Source organism: Oncorhynchus mykiss, chromosome 19, assembly GCF_057628025.1.
Source record: "Oncorhynchus mykiss isolate SJ-2025 chromosome 19, ASM5762802v1, whole genome shotgun sequence".
Classification (NCBI taxonomy): Eukaryota; Metazoa; Chordata; class Actinopteri; order Salmoniformes; family Salmonidae; genus Oncorhynchus; species Oncorhynchus mykiss.
Genome location: NC_143040.1, coordinates 69,304,250 through 69,319,722, shown reverse-complemented (window position 1 = coordinate 69,319,722; position 15,473 = coordinate 69,304,250). Strand labels below are relative to the sequence as shown.

The 15,473-nt window shown below is 45.3% G+C and overlaps 1 protein-coding gene across 3 annotated transcripts in view; it reads right to left on the bottom strand.

Moving 5' to 3' along the window:
* Positions 1-2,963: 2,963 nt before the first annotated feature.
* The window catches only part of fndc4b (fibronectin type III domain containing 4b), a 20,691-nt gene continuing 8,181 nt past the window's right edge, over positions 2,964-15,473 (bottom strand). The window contains exons 3-9 of one of the 3 annotated variants that reach the window (XR_016489072.1): positions 11,196-11,311; positions 9,539-9,630; positions 9,279-9,380; positions 8,274-8,373; positions 8,069-8,158; positions 6,286-6,423; positions 2,964-6,211 (exon numbers count right to left, since the gene is read on the bottom strand). Coding sequence is in view for 2 of the 3 variants with exons in the window: in XM_036955260.2 (XP_036811155.1) it covers positions 6,170-6,211; positions 6,286-6,449; positions 8,069-8,158; positions 8,274-8,373; positions 9,279-9,380; positions 9,539-9,630; positions 11,196-11,311 (706 nt within the window). In the remaining variant the exon portion in view is untranslated. Of the gene's footprint in view, positions 6,212-6,285; positions 6,450-8,068; positions 8,159-8,273; positions 8,374-9,278; positions 9,381-9,538; positions 9,631-11,195; positions 11,312-15,473 lie in introns of all 3 variants that reach the window. The other 2 variants (XM_036955260.2, XM_090211617.1) reach the window with 2 other exon arrangements.

The window sequence follows — 15,473 nt, the reverse complement described above, 5'->3', positions numbered from 1 at the left end:
TTGAGAAAAAGGTGTTTAGCCTGTCCTGTAGGCTGTCGTGGGAGACCGCGACGTGGCTAGCTTTCTTTTTGTAATCCGCTTTCGTCAGGAGCCACATTCGCCTTGTGTCTGACCCACTCAATTTCTCCTCCACTTTTGTCCCTATACTTGTGTTTCGCCATCTTGACGTAGGGCACCCATCAAACATTACAGAATTGGAGCAGCTGACGAGATGGCCAATGTTCCAGTAGAAAAGTGCAGAACAGAAAGCTCACTGGTGGCAAACTTAAAGATATGTATAATTTTCAGCCAGTAGTTTTGAAAGTGGTGCTCACGAGCCAAAAGTGGTCCCCATTTTTTGTGCACTACGTCATCAAATTGTGTACTACGTCATCAAATTGTGTACTACGTTATGCATTTCGTGTCATATGTCACAAATGTGGCACTTTGTATGATATCATGTTACTTATTAAAAAATTGGTTGTGTTTAAGGTCCCGGGGTGACCTCTATTTGGTTCTGCAGTGTTGAAAATCCAATAACAATGTGTTGAGACCAAAAGTTTTTTTCAAGAAATTACATCACCATGATAGGTTCCAGAAAGACACACAAATACAGTGCATTCGGTAAAGTATTCAGACCCCTTGACTTTTTCCACATTTTGTTAAGTAACAGCCTTATTCTAAAATAGAACTATAAAAAATATATATATATATCTTCGTCAATCTACACAAAATAGCTATAACATTTTGCTATGAGACTCGAAATGGAGCTCAGGTGCATCCTGTTTCCATTGATCATCCTTGAGATGTTTCTTCAACTTGTGGTAAATTAAATTGATTGGACATGATTTGGAAAGGCACACACCTGTCTATATAAGGTCCCACAGTTGACAGTGCATCTCATAGCAACAACCAAGCCACGAGGTCAAAGGAATTGTCCGTAGAGCTCTGAGACAGGATTGTGTACAGGCACATCTGGGGAAGGGTAGCAAAATATTTATGCAGCATTAAAGGTGCCCAAGAACACAATGTTCTTCATCATTCTTAAATGGAAGAAGTTGGGAACCACCCAGACTCTTCCTAGAGCTGTCCGCCCGGCCAAACTGAGCAATCTGGGGATGGGGGCCTTGGTCAGGGAGGTGGCAAAGATCCCGATGGTCACTGACAAAGCTCCAGAGCTCTTTCAGAAGGGCAACCATCTCTGCAGCACTCCACCAATCAGGCCTTTATGGTAGAGTGGCCAGATGAAAGCCACTCCTCAGTAAAAAGCACATGGCAGCCCGCTTGGAGTTTGCCAAAAGGGACCTAAAGGACTCTCAGACCATGAGAAATAAGATTCTCTTGTGTGATGAAACCAAGATTGAACTCTTTGGCCTGAATGCCAAGCATTACGTCTGGAGGAAACATGGCATCATCCCTAAGGTGAAGCATGGTGGTGGCAGCATCATGCTGTGGGGATGTTTTTCAGCAGCAAGGAATGGGAGACTAGTCAGGATCGAGGAAAATATGAACGGAGTAAAGTACAGAGAGATCCTTGACGAAAACCTGCTCCAGAGCACACGACCCTAAGCACACAGCCAAGTCAACCCAGGTGTGGCTTCGGGACAAGTCTCTGAATGTCCTTGAGTGGCCCAGCCAGAGTCCGGACTTGAAACCAAACAAACATCTCTGGAGAGACCTGAAAACGACTATGCAGCAACGCTCCCCTTCCAACCTGACAAAGCTTGAAAGGATTTGCAGAGAAAAATGGGAGAAACTCCCCAAATACAGGTGTGCCAAGCTTGTAGAGTCATACCCAAGAAGACTCAAGGCTGTAATCGCTCAAGGCTGTAACAGTGACAACAGGTTCCAGACAGACAGCGGCAACAGCTTCCAGACAGACAGTGACAACAGCTTCCAGACAGACAGCGGCAACAGCTTCCAGACAGACAGTGACAACAGGTTCCAGACAACAGAGGTCATCAGGTTCCTTGGTGTTGTGTTTCTCACCAAACTAAGTATTTCAATCGGTTTTAACTTGAAAAGTAATAACTACATGTGCTTTCTTGGCAGCTGTTCAAATAAATCACATTTTATTTTTACGTTTCATATATCTAGCTGATGATTATGAAGTTCTTTGTGTCTATCTTGTTTCGTCTATTGTTGCCATTGTCCTGGCTGGAAGAAGGTTCAGTGAATGGAGAGGTGAAGCGTGAGGTAATACAGTGTATCACCTTTACTCCACACACAGAGACGCTTAAAAGGCTCTCTCTCGCCCTCCAGTCTGCTGTTCCCGACCATGGCTAACAACAAAGAGACAGTGTTATAGTGTTACAGTGTTGCTGTGTCTGAGTGTCTGTGTTGACACTATTCCTGTGTGTTTCTCTCTGGGCCGGAGCCGAGGAGGATGCCAAGTAAGGCCCACCAAAGGCCTCAATTACTACAAGTAAGGTCCACCAAAGGCCTCAATTACTACAAGTAAGGTCAACCAAAGGCCTCAATTACTACAAGTAAGGTCCACCAAAGGCCTCAATTACTACAAGTAAGGTCCACCAAAGGCCTCAATTACAACAAGTAAGGTCAACCAAAGTCCTCAAATCACTACAAGTAACGTCATCTAAAGTCCTCCATTACCACAAGTAAGGTCATCCAAAGTCCTCCATCACCACAAGTAACGTCATCCAAAGTACTCCATCACCACAAGTAACATTATCCAAAGTCCTCCATCACTACTTCTATCCCCTCCTCTGTCTCTCGTCTTCTGCTGTTCTTTCAGGTACGGACGGATAAGAGAACAGCAGATAAGATGTAAGCTGATACGTCATGATGATGTGATGTCATACGCTGGCAGCGTATCAATGTCCTGGGAATAAATAACGTACGAGTATCACAGTGACCTAAATCACAGTGTGTTCTAACACTTTCTGACAAGTATTTAGCCTGGCTAAACAATGTTTGGAGTAAATAACCCAGGTCGTTTGAGACAACAACAAAAAAATACCCACCAATCTTTTTAGATTTATTCACGGTTATGACCTATGTCTTAACATAAGGAGATGTCAACACACGTGTAGTTGTGTATTATACAGTTCTAGTAACTATTCACATTTTACCATATACTATATTTCAATTGTTGATTCTGTATCTACATACTGTAAAATATAATTATATATAAGAACACGCTGTGTTAGTTGGGGGCCTGGTAACCCTGGTAACCCTGGTAACCCTAGTAACCCAGGAGTGAACATGTACATGGACTTTAGTCCCAACCTCTACTAATCACCTTACCTACTGAGCTAATTGATCACTATCAGTGATTGGCTAAATTCCCAGGCCTAATAAAAAAGCTAAACAAAAAGCCTGAAGCATATGCAGCGCTCCAGGACCAGGGTTGCCAGGTCAAGGGTTCACAGGACCAGGGTTGCCAGGTCAAGGGTTCACAGGACCAGGGTTGCCAGGTCAAGGGTTCACAGGACCAGGGTTGCCAGGTCAAGGGTTCACAGGACCAGGGTTGCCAGGTCAAGGGTTCACAGGACCAGGGTTGCCAGGTCAAGGGTTCACAGGACCAGGGTTGCCAGGTCAAGGGTTCACAGGACCAAGGTTGCCAGGACCAGGGTTGCCAGGACCAGGGTTGCCAGGACCAGGGTTGCCAGGTCCAGGGTTGCCAGGACCAGGGTTGCCAGGACCAGGGTTGCCTAGCCCTGCATTAGTTAGTCATCTACATGTCTGGGGGTGACTTTACACAGGTAATGTCCACAGTTTAACAGTGTCTCTACAATGGTACAGGGCATTCACCTGTTAGTTAGGTACAGCAGGATGTCTGTCTGTTGTTAGTTATATTGTCTCTATACAGCAGGATGTCTGTTGTTAGTTATATTGTCTCTATACAGCAGGATGTCTGTCTGTTGTTAGTTATAATGTCTCTATACAGCAGCATGTCTGTTGTTAGTTATAATGTCTCTATACAGCAGGGTCTGTGTGTCTGTTGTTAGGATCTGTGTGGCTGTTGTTAGGATCTGTGTGTATGTTGTTAGGGTCTGTGTGTCTGTTGTCAGCGTCTGTATGTCTGTTGTCAGGGTCTGTATGTCGGTTGTTAGGATCTGTGTGTCTGTTATCAGGGTATGTGTATGTTGTTCGGGTATGTGTGTCTGTTGTTAGGGTCTATATGTCTGTTATTAGGGGTGTAGTGTCTGTTGTTAGGGTATGTGTGTCTGTTGTCAGGGTCTGTGTGTCTGTTGTAAGGGTCGGTGTGTTTGTTAGGGTCTGCGTGTCTGTTGTTAGAGTCAGGGTGTCTGTTGTTGGGGTATGAGTGTCTATTGTTGGGGTCTGTGTGTCTGTTGTTGGGGTCTGTGTCTGTTGTTCGGGTATGCGTGTCTGTTGTTTGGGTATGTGTGTCTGTTGTTAGGGTCTATATGTCTGTTATTAGGGGTGTAGTGTCTGTTGTTAGGGTATGTGTGTCTGTTGTTAGGGTATGTGTGTCTGTTGTCAGGGTCTGTGTGTTTGTTGTTAGGGTCTGCATGTCTGTTGTTAGAGTCAGGGTGTCTGTTGTTGGGGTATGAGTGTCTGTTGTTGGGGTCTGTGTGTCTGTTGTCAGGGTCTGTGTGTCTGTTGTAAGGGTCTGTGTGTCTATTGTTAGAGTCAGGGTGTCTGTTGTTAGGGTCTGTGTGTCTGTTGTTAGGGTCGATGTATCTGTAACTTAGTTTCCCTAACATCACGGGGAGGTAGAACAGTTTCATCCACAGTGGAACACCCAGGAATGACTAAAGAGTTGCATTGCTTAAAGGAGAAGGAGAAAACGGTGATGTCTGAATCTTTGTTGTCCAGCTTGTCAAATTGTACGTGTGACCTTTCATCCAGGTGCCCTTAGAGCAGTTCTTCCCAAACTGGTCCAGTCCAGGTGGCTTTGGTCAGAAGTAGTTCACTAACTGGGGAGAAGTAGTCCACTAGCTGGGGAGAAGTAGTCCACTAGCTGGGGAGAAGTAGTCCACTAGCTGGGGAGAAGTAGTCCACTAGCTGGGGAGAAGTAGTGCACTAGCTGGGGAGAAGTAGTCCACTAGCTGGGGAGAAGTAGTTCACTAACTGGGGAGAAGCAGTTCACTAACTGGGGAGAAGTAGTTCACTAACTGGGGAGAAGTAGTTCACTAACTGGGAAGAAGTAGTCCACTAGCTGGGGAGAAGTAGTTCACTAGCTGGGGAGAAGTAGTCCACTAACTGGGGAGAAGTAGTCCACTAGCTGGGGAGAAGTAGTTCACTAGCTGGGGAGAAGTAGTTCACTAACTGGGAAGAAGTAGTCCACTAGCTGGGGAGAAGTAGTCCACTAACTGGGGAGAAGTAGTCCACTAACTGGGGAGAAGTAGTCCACTAGCTGGATGACATTTGCCTCGTCCCTTTCTGTCAGAAGGTCTTCCCCTTGCTCCTTCCTCTCTTGTTCCTTAAACATGTTTGGTGTATGGTGATATTGCTGTGACAATGTCAAGATTCTCTTTGTCAAATACTCAGTTCTGAATGGGATAGTTTCAGCCACTGAACTGAAAAAGGGAACTGGGCTCTTGATCGGACATGTACTCAAGTCATCTAAGACACTTACTGTACAGTTGTGTCACTTCCTTTATGCTTGTGTCACTTCCTTTATGCTCGTGTCGCTTCCTTTATGCTCGTGTCACTTCCTTTATGCTTGTGTCACTTCCTTTATGCTCGTGTCACTTCCTTTATGCTTGTGTCACTTCCTTTATGCTTGTGTCACTTCCTGATGTCACACTCTGATGGAGGAGGAGGAGGAGGAGATCCTGTCACACTCTGATGATGGAGGAAGAGGAGGAGGAGGCTTTGTCACAGACTGATGATGGAGGAGGAGGAGGAGGTCCTGTCACAGACTGATGATGGAGGAGGAGGAGGAGGAGATCCTGTCACACTCTGATGATGGAGGAAGAGGAGGAGGAGGCTTTGTCACAGACTGATGATGGAGGAGGAGGAGGAGGAGATCCTGTCACAGACTGATGATGGAGAAGGAGGAGGAGGCTTTGTCACAGACTGATGATGGAGGAAGAGGAGGAGATCCTGTCACAGACTGATGATGGAGAAGGAGGATGAGGAGGTCCTGTCACAGACTGATGATGGAGGAAGAGGAGGAGATCCTGTCACAGACTGATGATGGAGGAGGAAGAGGAGGAGGCTCTGTCACAGACTGATGATGGAGGAGGAGGAGATCCTGTCACACTCTGATGATGGAAGAGGAAGAGGAGGTCCTGTGGAACTGACAGAGAGAAGAGTTGAGTTATACACTGATGACACAAACACATCCTTGTAGATTAAAACTTTGTTTATCACCTTGCTGCCTTGCACCCCCCCATTGTAGTAGAGTGGCGTGCTCTGAGCCGAGACGCTGGTGCTGTAGTAAGATGGTTCGGTCCGAACAGAGGGGCGTTTGGGTTTGTCCTTGTAGTCATTGTCCTTGATGATGTCATACTGACGACAGAACAGAGCTATTACCGCTGGAGAGGAGAGAGGACAGGGGGTTGAAGACAGAACAGAGAGGAGACAGAGGACAGGGGGTTGAAGACAGAACAGAGAGGAGACAGAGGACAGGGGGTTGAAGACAGAACAGAGAGGAGACAGAGGATTGAAGACAGAACAGAGAGGAGACAGAGGACAAGGGGTTGAAGACAGAACAGAGAGGAGACAGAGGACAGAGGGTTGAAGACAGAACAGAGAGGAGACAGAGGACAGGGGGTTGAAGACAGAACAGAGATGAGACAGAGGACAGGGGGTTGAAGACAGAATAGAGAGGAGACAGGAGACAGAGGGTTGAAGACAGAACAGAGATGAGACAGAGGACAGGGGGTTGAAGACAGAACAGAGAGGAGACAGAGGACAGGGGGTTGAAGACAGAACAGAGATGAGACAGAGGACAGGGGGTTGAAGACAGAACAGAGAGGAGACAGAGGACAGGGGGTTGAAGACAGAACAAAGAGGAGACAGAGGACAGGGGGTTGAAGACAGAACAGAGAGGAGACAGAGGACAGGGGGTTGAAGACAGAACAAAGAGGAGACAGAGGACAGGGGGTTGAAGACAGAACAGAGAGGAGACAGAGGACAGGGGGTTGAAGACAGAACAGAGATGAGACAGAGGACAGGGGGTTGAAGACAGAACAGAGAGGAGACAGAGGATTGAAGACAGAACAGAGAGGAGACAGAGGACAGGGGGTTGAAGACAGAACAGAGAGGAGACAGAGGACAGGGGGTTGAAGACAGAACAGAGATGAGACAGAGGACAGGGGGTTGAAGACAGAACAGAGAGGAGACAGAGGACAGGGGGTTGAAGACAGAACAAAGAGGAGACAGAGGACAGGGGGTTGAAGACAGAACAGAGAGGAGACAGAGGATTGAAGACAGAACAGAGATGAGACAGAGGACAGGGGGTTGAAGACAGAACAGAGAGGAGACAGAGGACAGGGGGTTGAAGACAGAACAGAGAGGAGACAGAGGACAGGGGGTTGAAGACAGAACAGAGAGGAGACAGAGGACAGGGGGTTGAAGACAGAACAGAGAGGAGACAGAGGACAGCGGGTTGTAACAATAGATACAGTGGGGCAAAAAAGGGAGTTGAAAGTCTGTGTTGCCAAGCAACAGCCCCAAAACATCACTACTTTTGAGGAGATCTGCATGGAGGAATGGGTCAAAATACCAGCAACAGTGTGTGAAAACCTTGTGAAGACTTACAGAAAACGTTTGACCTCTGTCATTGCCAACAAAGGGTATATAACAAAGTATTGAGATAAACTTTTGTTATTGACCAAATACTTATTTTCCACCATAATTTGCAAATAAATTCATTAAAAATCCTACAATGTGATTTTCTGGAATTTTTATCTTCTCATTTTGTCTGTCATAGTTGTAGTGAACCTATGATGAAAATTACAGGCCTCTCTCATCTTCTTAAGTGGGAGAACTTGCACAATTTGTGGCTGACTAAATACTTTTTTTCCCCACTGTATATAATATAATAGTGTGTAATAATGTTTTATCTAATTCTGTGTTGTGTCACACACACACACACACACACACACACACACACACACACACACACACACAGAGAGAGAGAGAGACCAACCTGCCCAGAGTAGCAGTACAGTGGTGACGATGAGTAGTTCTCCTGTCTGCAGGTTAGGGGTCAGATCCATCCCTTCCATGGTCGGGTCATCTAGGGTAGAGGGGGAAAAGTTACTGTTTGTATATGCATGCACGTGTGTGTGCATGCATGTGTGTGTGTGTGTGCGTCCATGTCTGTGTGTGTATGTTTGCATGTGTGTGTCTACCGTCTATGCTTCCTATAGGGTAGTGATCAGTCTTCTCCAGGGTCCTGAAGTGGACAGTGTGACTGGGCTGGCTGTCTCCCTGAAGACCTATGGACTGGACCTAAGATATAAAACACAATCAGACCTGCAACCCCCTCACGTGTTGAATGCAGGAATGAGGGAGAACTCGGTTAGTTTTTTTGAAAAGTCTCTGAAAAAGTGTTCTATTGAAAAAGTTTGGTTACTAGCTACCTTTTTTGAATTTTGGATCCCATGATGTGGTTAGCATCAGGTGCTGGGACCATTACTATCTGTCCAGGGATCCTGCTGACCAAGGGTCTAAAGAGCTGCTGGGCATAGCAGCTAGCCTATGTATAGATTCTCTGGCAACGGCTCTGGTGAACATTCCTGCAGTCAGAATGCCAATTGCACGCTTCCTCAAAACTTGAGACATCTGTGGCATTGTGTTGACCTCTACCTCTACCCCTGACCTCTAACCCCTGACCTCTACCTCTAACTCCTGTCCTTTACTTCTAACCCCTGACCTCTAACCCCTGACCTCTATTCCCTGACCTATACATCTACCCCCTGACCTCTAACCCCTGACCTCTATTCCCTGATCTCTACCTCTACCCCCTGACCTCTAACCCCTGACCTCCACCTCTACCCCCTGACCTCTAACCCCTGACCTCTACCCCTGATCTCTACCTCTACCCCTGACCTCTAACCCCTGACCTCTAACCCCTGACCTCTACCCCTGATCTCCACCTCTACCTCCTGACCTCCACCTCAACCCCCTGACCCCTACCTCTACCCCCTGACCTCTACCTCTACCCCTGATCTCTACCTCTACCCCTGACCTCCACCTCTACCCCCTGACCTCTAACCCCTGACCTCTACCTCTACCCCTGATCTCCACCCCCACCCCCTGACCTCCACCTCTACCCCCTGACCTCTACCTCTACCCCCTGACCTCTACCTCTACCCCCTGACCTCTACCTCTACCCCCTGACCTCTAACCTGTACCTGTACGCTGTAGTGTGTGTCTTCATCCAGGTCCCACAACACACACGCTCGACTTGACGAGTTCACCTCCCGAATGGAGCGCTGCATCAGCCCATCCTGCCTCTACACACACACACACACACACACATACAGTACCAGTCAGAAGTTTGGAAACACGAACTCATTCAAGGGTTTTTCTTTATTTTTTACTAATAATAGTGAAGACGTCAAAACTATAAAATAACACATATGGAATCATGTAGTAACCAAAAAAGTGTTACATTTGAGATTTTCCACAGTAGTAGTCCCTTTGCCTTGATGACAGCTTTGCACACTCTTGGCATTCTCTCAACCAGCTTCATGAGGTAGTCACCTGGAATGCATTTCAATTATTAGGCGTGCCTTGTTAAAAGTTAATTTGTGGAATTTATTTCCTTCTTAATGCGTTTGAACCAATGAGTTGTGTTGTGACAAGGTAGGGGTGGTATACAGAAGATTGGCCTATTTGGTAAAAGACCAAATCCATATTACGGCAAGAACAGCTCAAATAAGCGAAGAGAAACGACAGTCCATCATAACATGAAAGGTCAGTCAATGCAGAAAATGTCAAGAACTGAAAGTTTCTTCAAGTGACGTCACAAAAACCACCAAACGATGATGAACATGGCTCTCATGAGGACCGCCACAGGAAAGGAAGACCCAGAGATACCTCTGTTGCAGAAGAAAAGTTCATTAGAGCCTCAGAAATTGCAGCCCAAATAAATGCTTCACAGAGTTCAGGTAACAGACAGATCTCAACATAAACTGCTCAGAGGAGACTGATATCCCTCTAGTGGTGTGGGTGCTGTGCTTTGGCAAAATGGGTGGGGTTATATCCTGCCTGTTTGGCCCTGTCCGGGGGTATCGTCGGATGGGGCCACAGTGTCTCCCGACCCCTCCAGTCTCAGCCTCCAGTATATATGCTGCAGTAGTTTATGTGTCGTGGGGCTAGGGTCAGTCTGTTATATCTGGAGTATTATTTCTCCTGTCTTATCCGGTGTCCTGTGTGAATGTAAGTATGCTCTCTCTCTCTTTCTTTCTTTCTTTCTTTCTTTCCTTCTTTCTTTCTTTTTTTCTCTCTCTCGGAGGACCTGAGCCCTAGGACCATGCCTCAGGACTAACTGGCCTGATGACTCCTTGCTGTCCCCTGTCCACCTGGCCATGCTGCTGCTCCAGTTTCAACTGTTCTGCCTGCGGCTATGGAACTGGAACCCTGACCTGTTCACCGGATGTGCTACCTGTCCCAGACCTGCTGTTTTCAACTCTCTAGAGACAGCAGGAATCCTGACCTGTTCACCGGATGTGCTACCTGTCCCAGACCTGCTGTTTTGAACTCTCTAGAGACAGCAGGAATCCTGACCTGTTCACCGGATGTGCTACCTGTCCCAGACCTGCTGTTTTCAACTCTCTAGAGACAGCAGCAGCGGTAGAGATACTCTGAATGATCGTCTATGAAAAGCCAACTGACATTTACTCAAGAGGTGCTGACATGTTGCACCCTCGACAACCACTATGATTATTATTATTTGACCCTGCTGGTCATCTATGAACATTTGAACATCTTGGCCATGTTCATCATCTTGGCCATAATCTCCACCCGGCACAGCCAGAAGAGGACTGGCCAACCCCTCATAGCCTGGTTCCTCTCTAGGTTTCTTCCTAGGTTCTGGTGTTCCTAGGGAGTTTTTCCTAGCCACCGTGCTTCTACACCTGCATTGCTTGCTGTTTGGGGTTTTAGGCTGGGTTTCTGTACAGCACTTTGATTGATTGGTTACTACATGATTCCATATGTGTTATTTAATAGTTTTGATGTCCTCATTATTATTCTACAATTGAGAAAATAGTGAGAGAAAAAAATATTTGACCGGTTAGTGCATATTATATATATATCTTTCTCACCTGTTGTGAGATGACGTATCCGATGACAATGTCTCCCTGTGGTACACTCCAGATGATGAGGGCGGAGTCTGATCTCAGCTGACTTACCGATACGTTGACTGGAGCCACTGGCACTGCTGTTACAACACAGAAAAAACTTACATATTACACACCTTTTACCACGCCATTGTTGAATACTCATTTCCGATTGGCTTGAAGGGCATTCTAGAGTGTGCATAATGACATCATTAAAAACATCCCAGGCCAAATGTCTCTCCTGACCAATCACAAAGCAGGACACATCAGGACATCCTGAATATTCAACAGTCTGGTATGACATTCTGTAGGCTCGGCCCTAATATATGTCCTCTCTGTCACCTCCAGCCAACATGGCAGGTAGTCTAGTGGTTAGAGGGTTGGGCCAGTAAACGAAAGGTTCCTGGATTGACTCCCCGAGATGACAAGGTCAAAACCTGTAGTTCTGCCCCTGAGCAAGGCAGTTAACCACTGTTCCTAGGCCGTCATTGTAAATAAGAATTTGTTCTTAACTGACTTGCCTAGTTAAATAAAGGTTAAATAAAATACATTTAAAAAGTAAAATAGCACAAGACAATGCCTAAGGGTCAGTATGTCCTTCCCCCTCTGAGGGGCCACAATGTCTCTGTTACAGTATCCAGAGGACTGACTATATCTCTGTTACAGTATCCAGAGGACTGACTATATTTCTGTTACAGTATCCAGAGGACTGACTATATCTCTGTTACAGTATCCAGAGGACTGACTATATCTCTGTTACAGTATCCAGAGGACTGACTATATCTCTGTTACAGTATCCAGAGGACTGACTATATCTCTGTTACAGTATCCAGAGGACTGACTATCTCTCTGTTACAGTATCCAGAGGACTGACTATATCTCTGTTACAGTATCCAGAGGACTGACTATCTCTCTGTTACAGTATCCAGAGGACTGACTATCTCTCTGTTACAGTATCCAGAGGACTGACTATATCTCTGTTACAGTATCCAGAGGACTGACTATATCTCTGTTACAGTATCCAGAGGACTGACTATATCTCTGTTACAGTATCCAGAGGACTGACTATATCTCTGTTACAGTATCCAGAGGACTGACTATATCTCTGTTACAGTATCCAGAGGACTGACTATATCTCTGTTACAGTATCCAGAGGACTGACTATCTCTCTGTTACAGTATCCAGAGGACTGACTATATCTCTGTTACAGTATCCAGAGGACTGACTATATCTCTGTTACAGTATCCAGAGGACTGACTATATCTCTGTTACAGTATCCAGAGGACTGACTATATCTCTGTTACAGTATCCAGAGGACTGACTATTGAATGTGACAGAATAATACTATATCATCCATGTTAAGCAATATGTTGACTGATGCTATCTCTATGGATGTATGATCTCCGTGGTAACTGTTCACTGACGATAACTCTGATGCTATCTCTATGGATCTATGATCTCCGCGGTAACTGTTCACTGATGATAACTCTGATGCTATCTCTATGGATGTATGATCTCCGTGGTAACTGTTCACTGACGATAACTCTGATGCTATCTCTATGGATGTATGATCTCCGTGGTAACTGTTCACTGACGATAACTCTGATGCTATCTCTATGGATGTATGATCTCTGTACAGAGTGAACTCTGATTTACTCTGCAACAGGTTTTTTTGTGTTGTGTGTCTTATTTACAATCCTTTAGATTCTGTGACACCCTGTGAAGATTGGGCTCGAGTGTTTAGGTTAGTGTAACCTTGGTATTGTTGGACTGGTCAGGCAGAACCCTTTTTTGGTTCCGGATAGAACTGGGCGGCAGGGAGCCTAGCAGTTAACAGCATTGGCCCAGTAACCCGAAAGGTCGCAAGGCACTTAAACCCTAATTGCTCCTGTAAGTCCCTCTGGATAACAGCATAATGTCAAAAACGGTGGTTGGTTTTGGGTTGAGAAAGTCACACCTTCAGATGATATAAATGGAATTAAATGCCTTGGTTCTCTCTCTCTCTCTCTCTCTCTCTCTCTCTCTCTCTCTCTCTCTCTCTCTCTCTCTCTCTCTCTCTCTCTCTCTCTCTCTCTCTCTCTCTCTCTCTCTCTCTCTCTCTCTCTCTCTCTCTCTCTCTCTCTCTCTCTCTCTCTCTCTCTCTCTCTCTCTCTCTCTTCTCTCTCTCTCTCTCTCTCTCTCTCTCTCTCTCTCTCTCTCTCTCTCTCTCTCTCTCTCTCTCTCTCTCTCTCTCTCTCTCTCACCTTGTATCCAGTCCATGGAGGAAGGTTGAATGATCAATTCTCATTTGCTAGAGCTTCTATGCCTCTGGCCTAGTGAGCATCTTTTTGTTCATGGTTTGTCCTGTAACCTGAGGATCTATATGCCTAGAAGTATGCTTTATTAATGTCAGTATTGCCTTGTAACTTCAGCTTTACGCCTTGTACGTGAATCCTTTCATTTGACAAAGTGAATTTGAATTTGATTCTTCGATCTTAGTCAGCTAAACGCATAATACTTGATTGTACATTGTTTTAGTAGAATGTTAAACGGAGTCAGATATTCAGTTTAATAGACTTTGATCATATTAATTGCTTAGTCTCACTATGGGAGTATATTATATTATAATAATATTACCCCAGTACTTTCCCTCCTGAAACAGATGATCAATCATACATCGTCACGTACAGTGGAAGACTGGAAGAATGAGAGATGGGGAGAGAGAGAGAGAGAGAGAGAGAGAGAGAGAGACAGAGACAGAGACAGAGACAGAGACAGAGACAGAGAGAGAGAGAGAGAGAGAGAGAGAGAGAGAGAGAGAGAGAGAGAGAGACAGACAGACAGACAGACAGACAGACAGACAGACAGACAGACAGACAGACAGACAGACAGACAGACAGACAGACAGACAGACAGACAGACAGACAGACAGACAGACAATGACAGAGAGAGAGACAGACAGACAGATAATGACAGAGAATGAAAGAGAGAGAGACAGAGAATGACAGAGAATGAAAGAGAGAGAGACAGATAGAGAATGACAGAGAATGACAGAGAGAGAGAGAGAGAGAGACAGAGAGAGAGAGAGAGAGAGAGAGACAGAGAGAGAGAGAGAGAGACAAACAGACAGACAGACAGACAGACAGACAGACAGACAGACAGACAATGACAGAGTGAGAGACAGACAGACAGAGAATGAAAGAGAGAGAGACAGACAGACAGATAATGACAGAGAATGAAAGAGAGAGAGACAGACAGACAGACAGAGAATGACAGAGTGAAAGACAGACAGACAGACAGACAGAGAATGAAAGAGAGAGAGAGACAGACAGACAGAGAATGACAGAGAATGAAAGAGAGAGACAGACAGACAGAGAATAACAGAGAATGAAAGAGAGAGAGAGAGAGAGAGAGAGACAGACAGACAGACAGACAGACAGACAGACAGACAGACAGACAGACAGACAGACAGACAGACAGACAGACAGACAGTCAATGGTAGGCTTCGAGGGGACTCCTATGGTAGGTACACCTATAGCTCATCTCTTGGCAGTAGCACTGTAGACTACTTTATCACTGACCTCAACCCAGAGTCTCTCAGAGTGTTCACAGTCAGCCCACTGACACCCATATCAGACCACAGCAAAATCACAGACTACTTGAACAGAGCAATACTCAATCACGAGGCATCAAAGCCAAAGGAACTGAGTAACATTAAGAAATGCTATAGATGGAAGGAAAGCAGTTTGGAAACCTACCAAAAAACAATTAGGCAACAACAAATTCAATCTCTTCTAGACAATTTCCTGGGTAAAACGTTCCACTGTAATAGCGAAGGTGTAAACTTGGCAGTAGAAAATCTTAACAGTATATTGACCTCTCAGCTTCCCTATCAAATCTAAAAATCTCAAATAGAAAACCGAAGAAAATGAACAACAATGATAAATGGTTTGATGAAGAATGCAAAAATCTAATAAAGAAATTGAGAAACCTGTCCAACCAAAAACATAGAGACCCTGGAAAACCTGAGTCTACGCCTTCACTATGGTGAATCACTAAAACAATACAGAAATACACTATGGAAACAGAAGGAACAGCACGTCAGAAATCAGCTCAATGTAATTGAAGAATCCATAGACTCTAACCACTTGGGAAAATTGGAAAACACTAAACAAACAACAACACGAATAATTATCTATCCAAAATGGAGCTGTATGGGTAAACCACTTCTCCAAACTTTGGCTCTATAACAAAGAATAAAGAGCAAAAACATATACATGATCA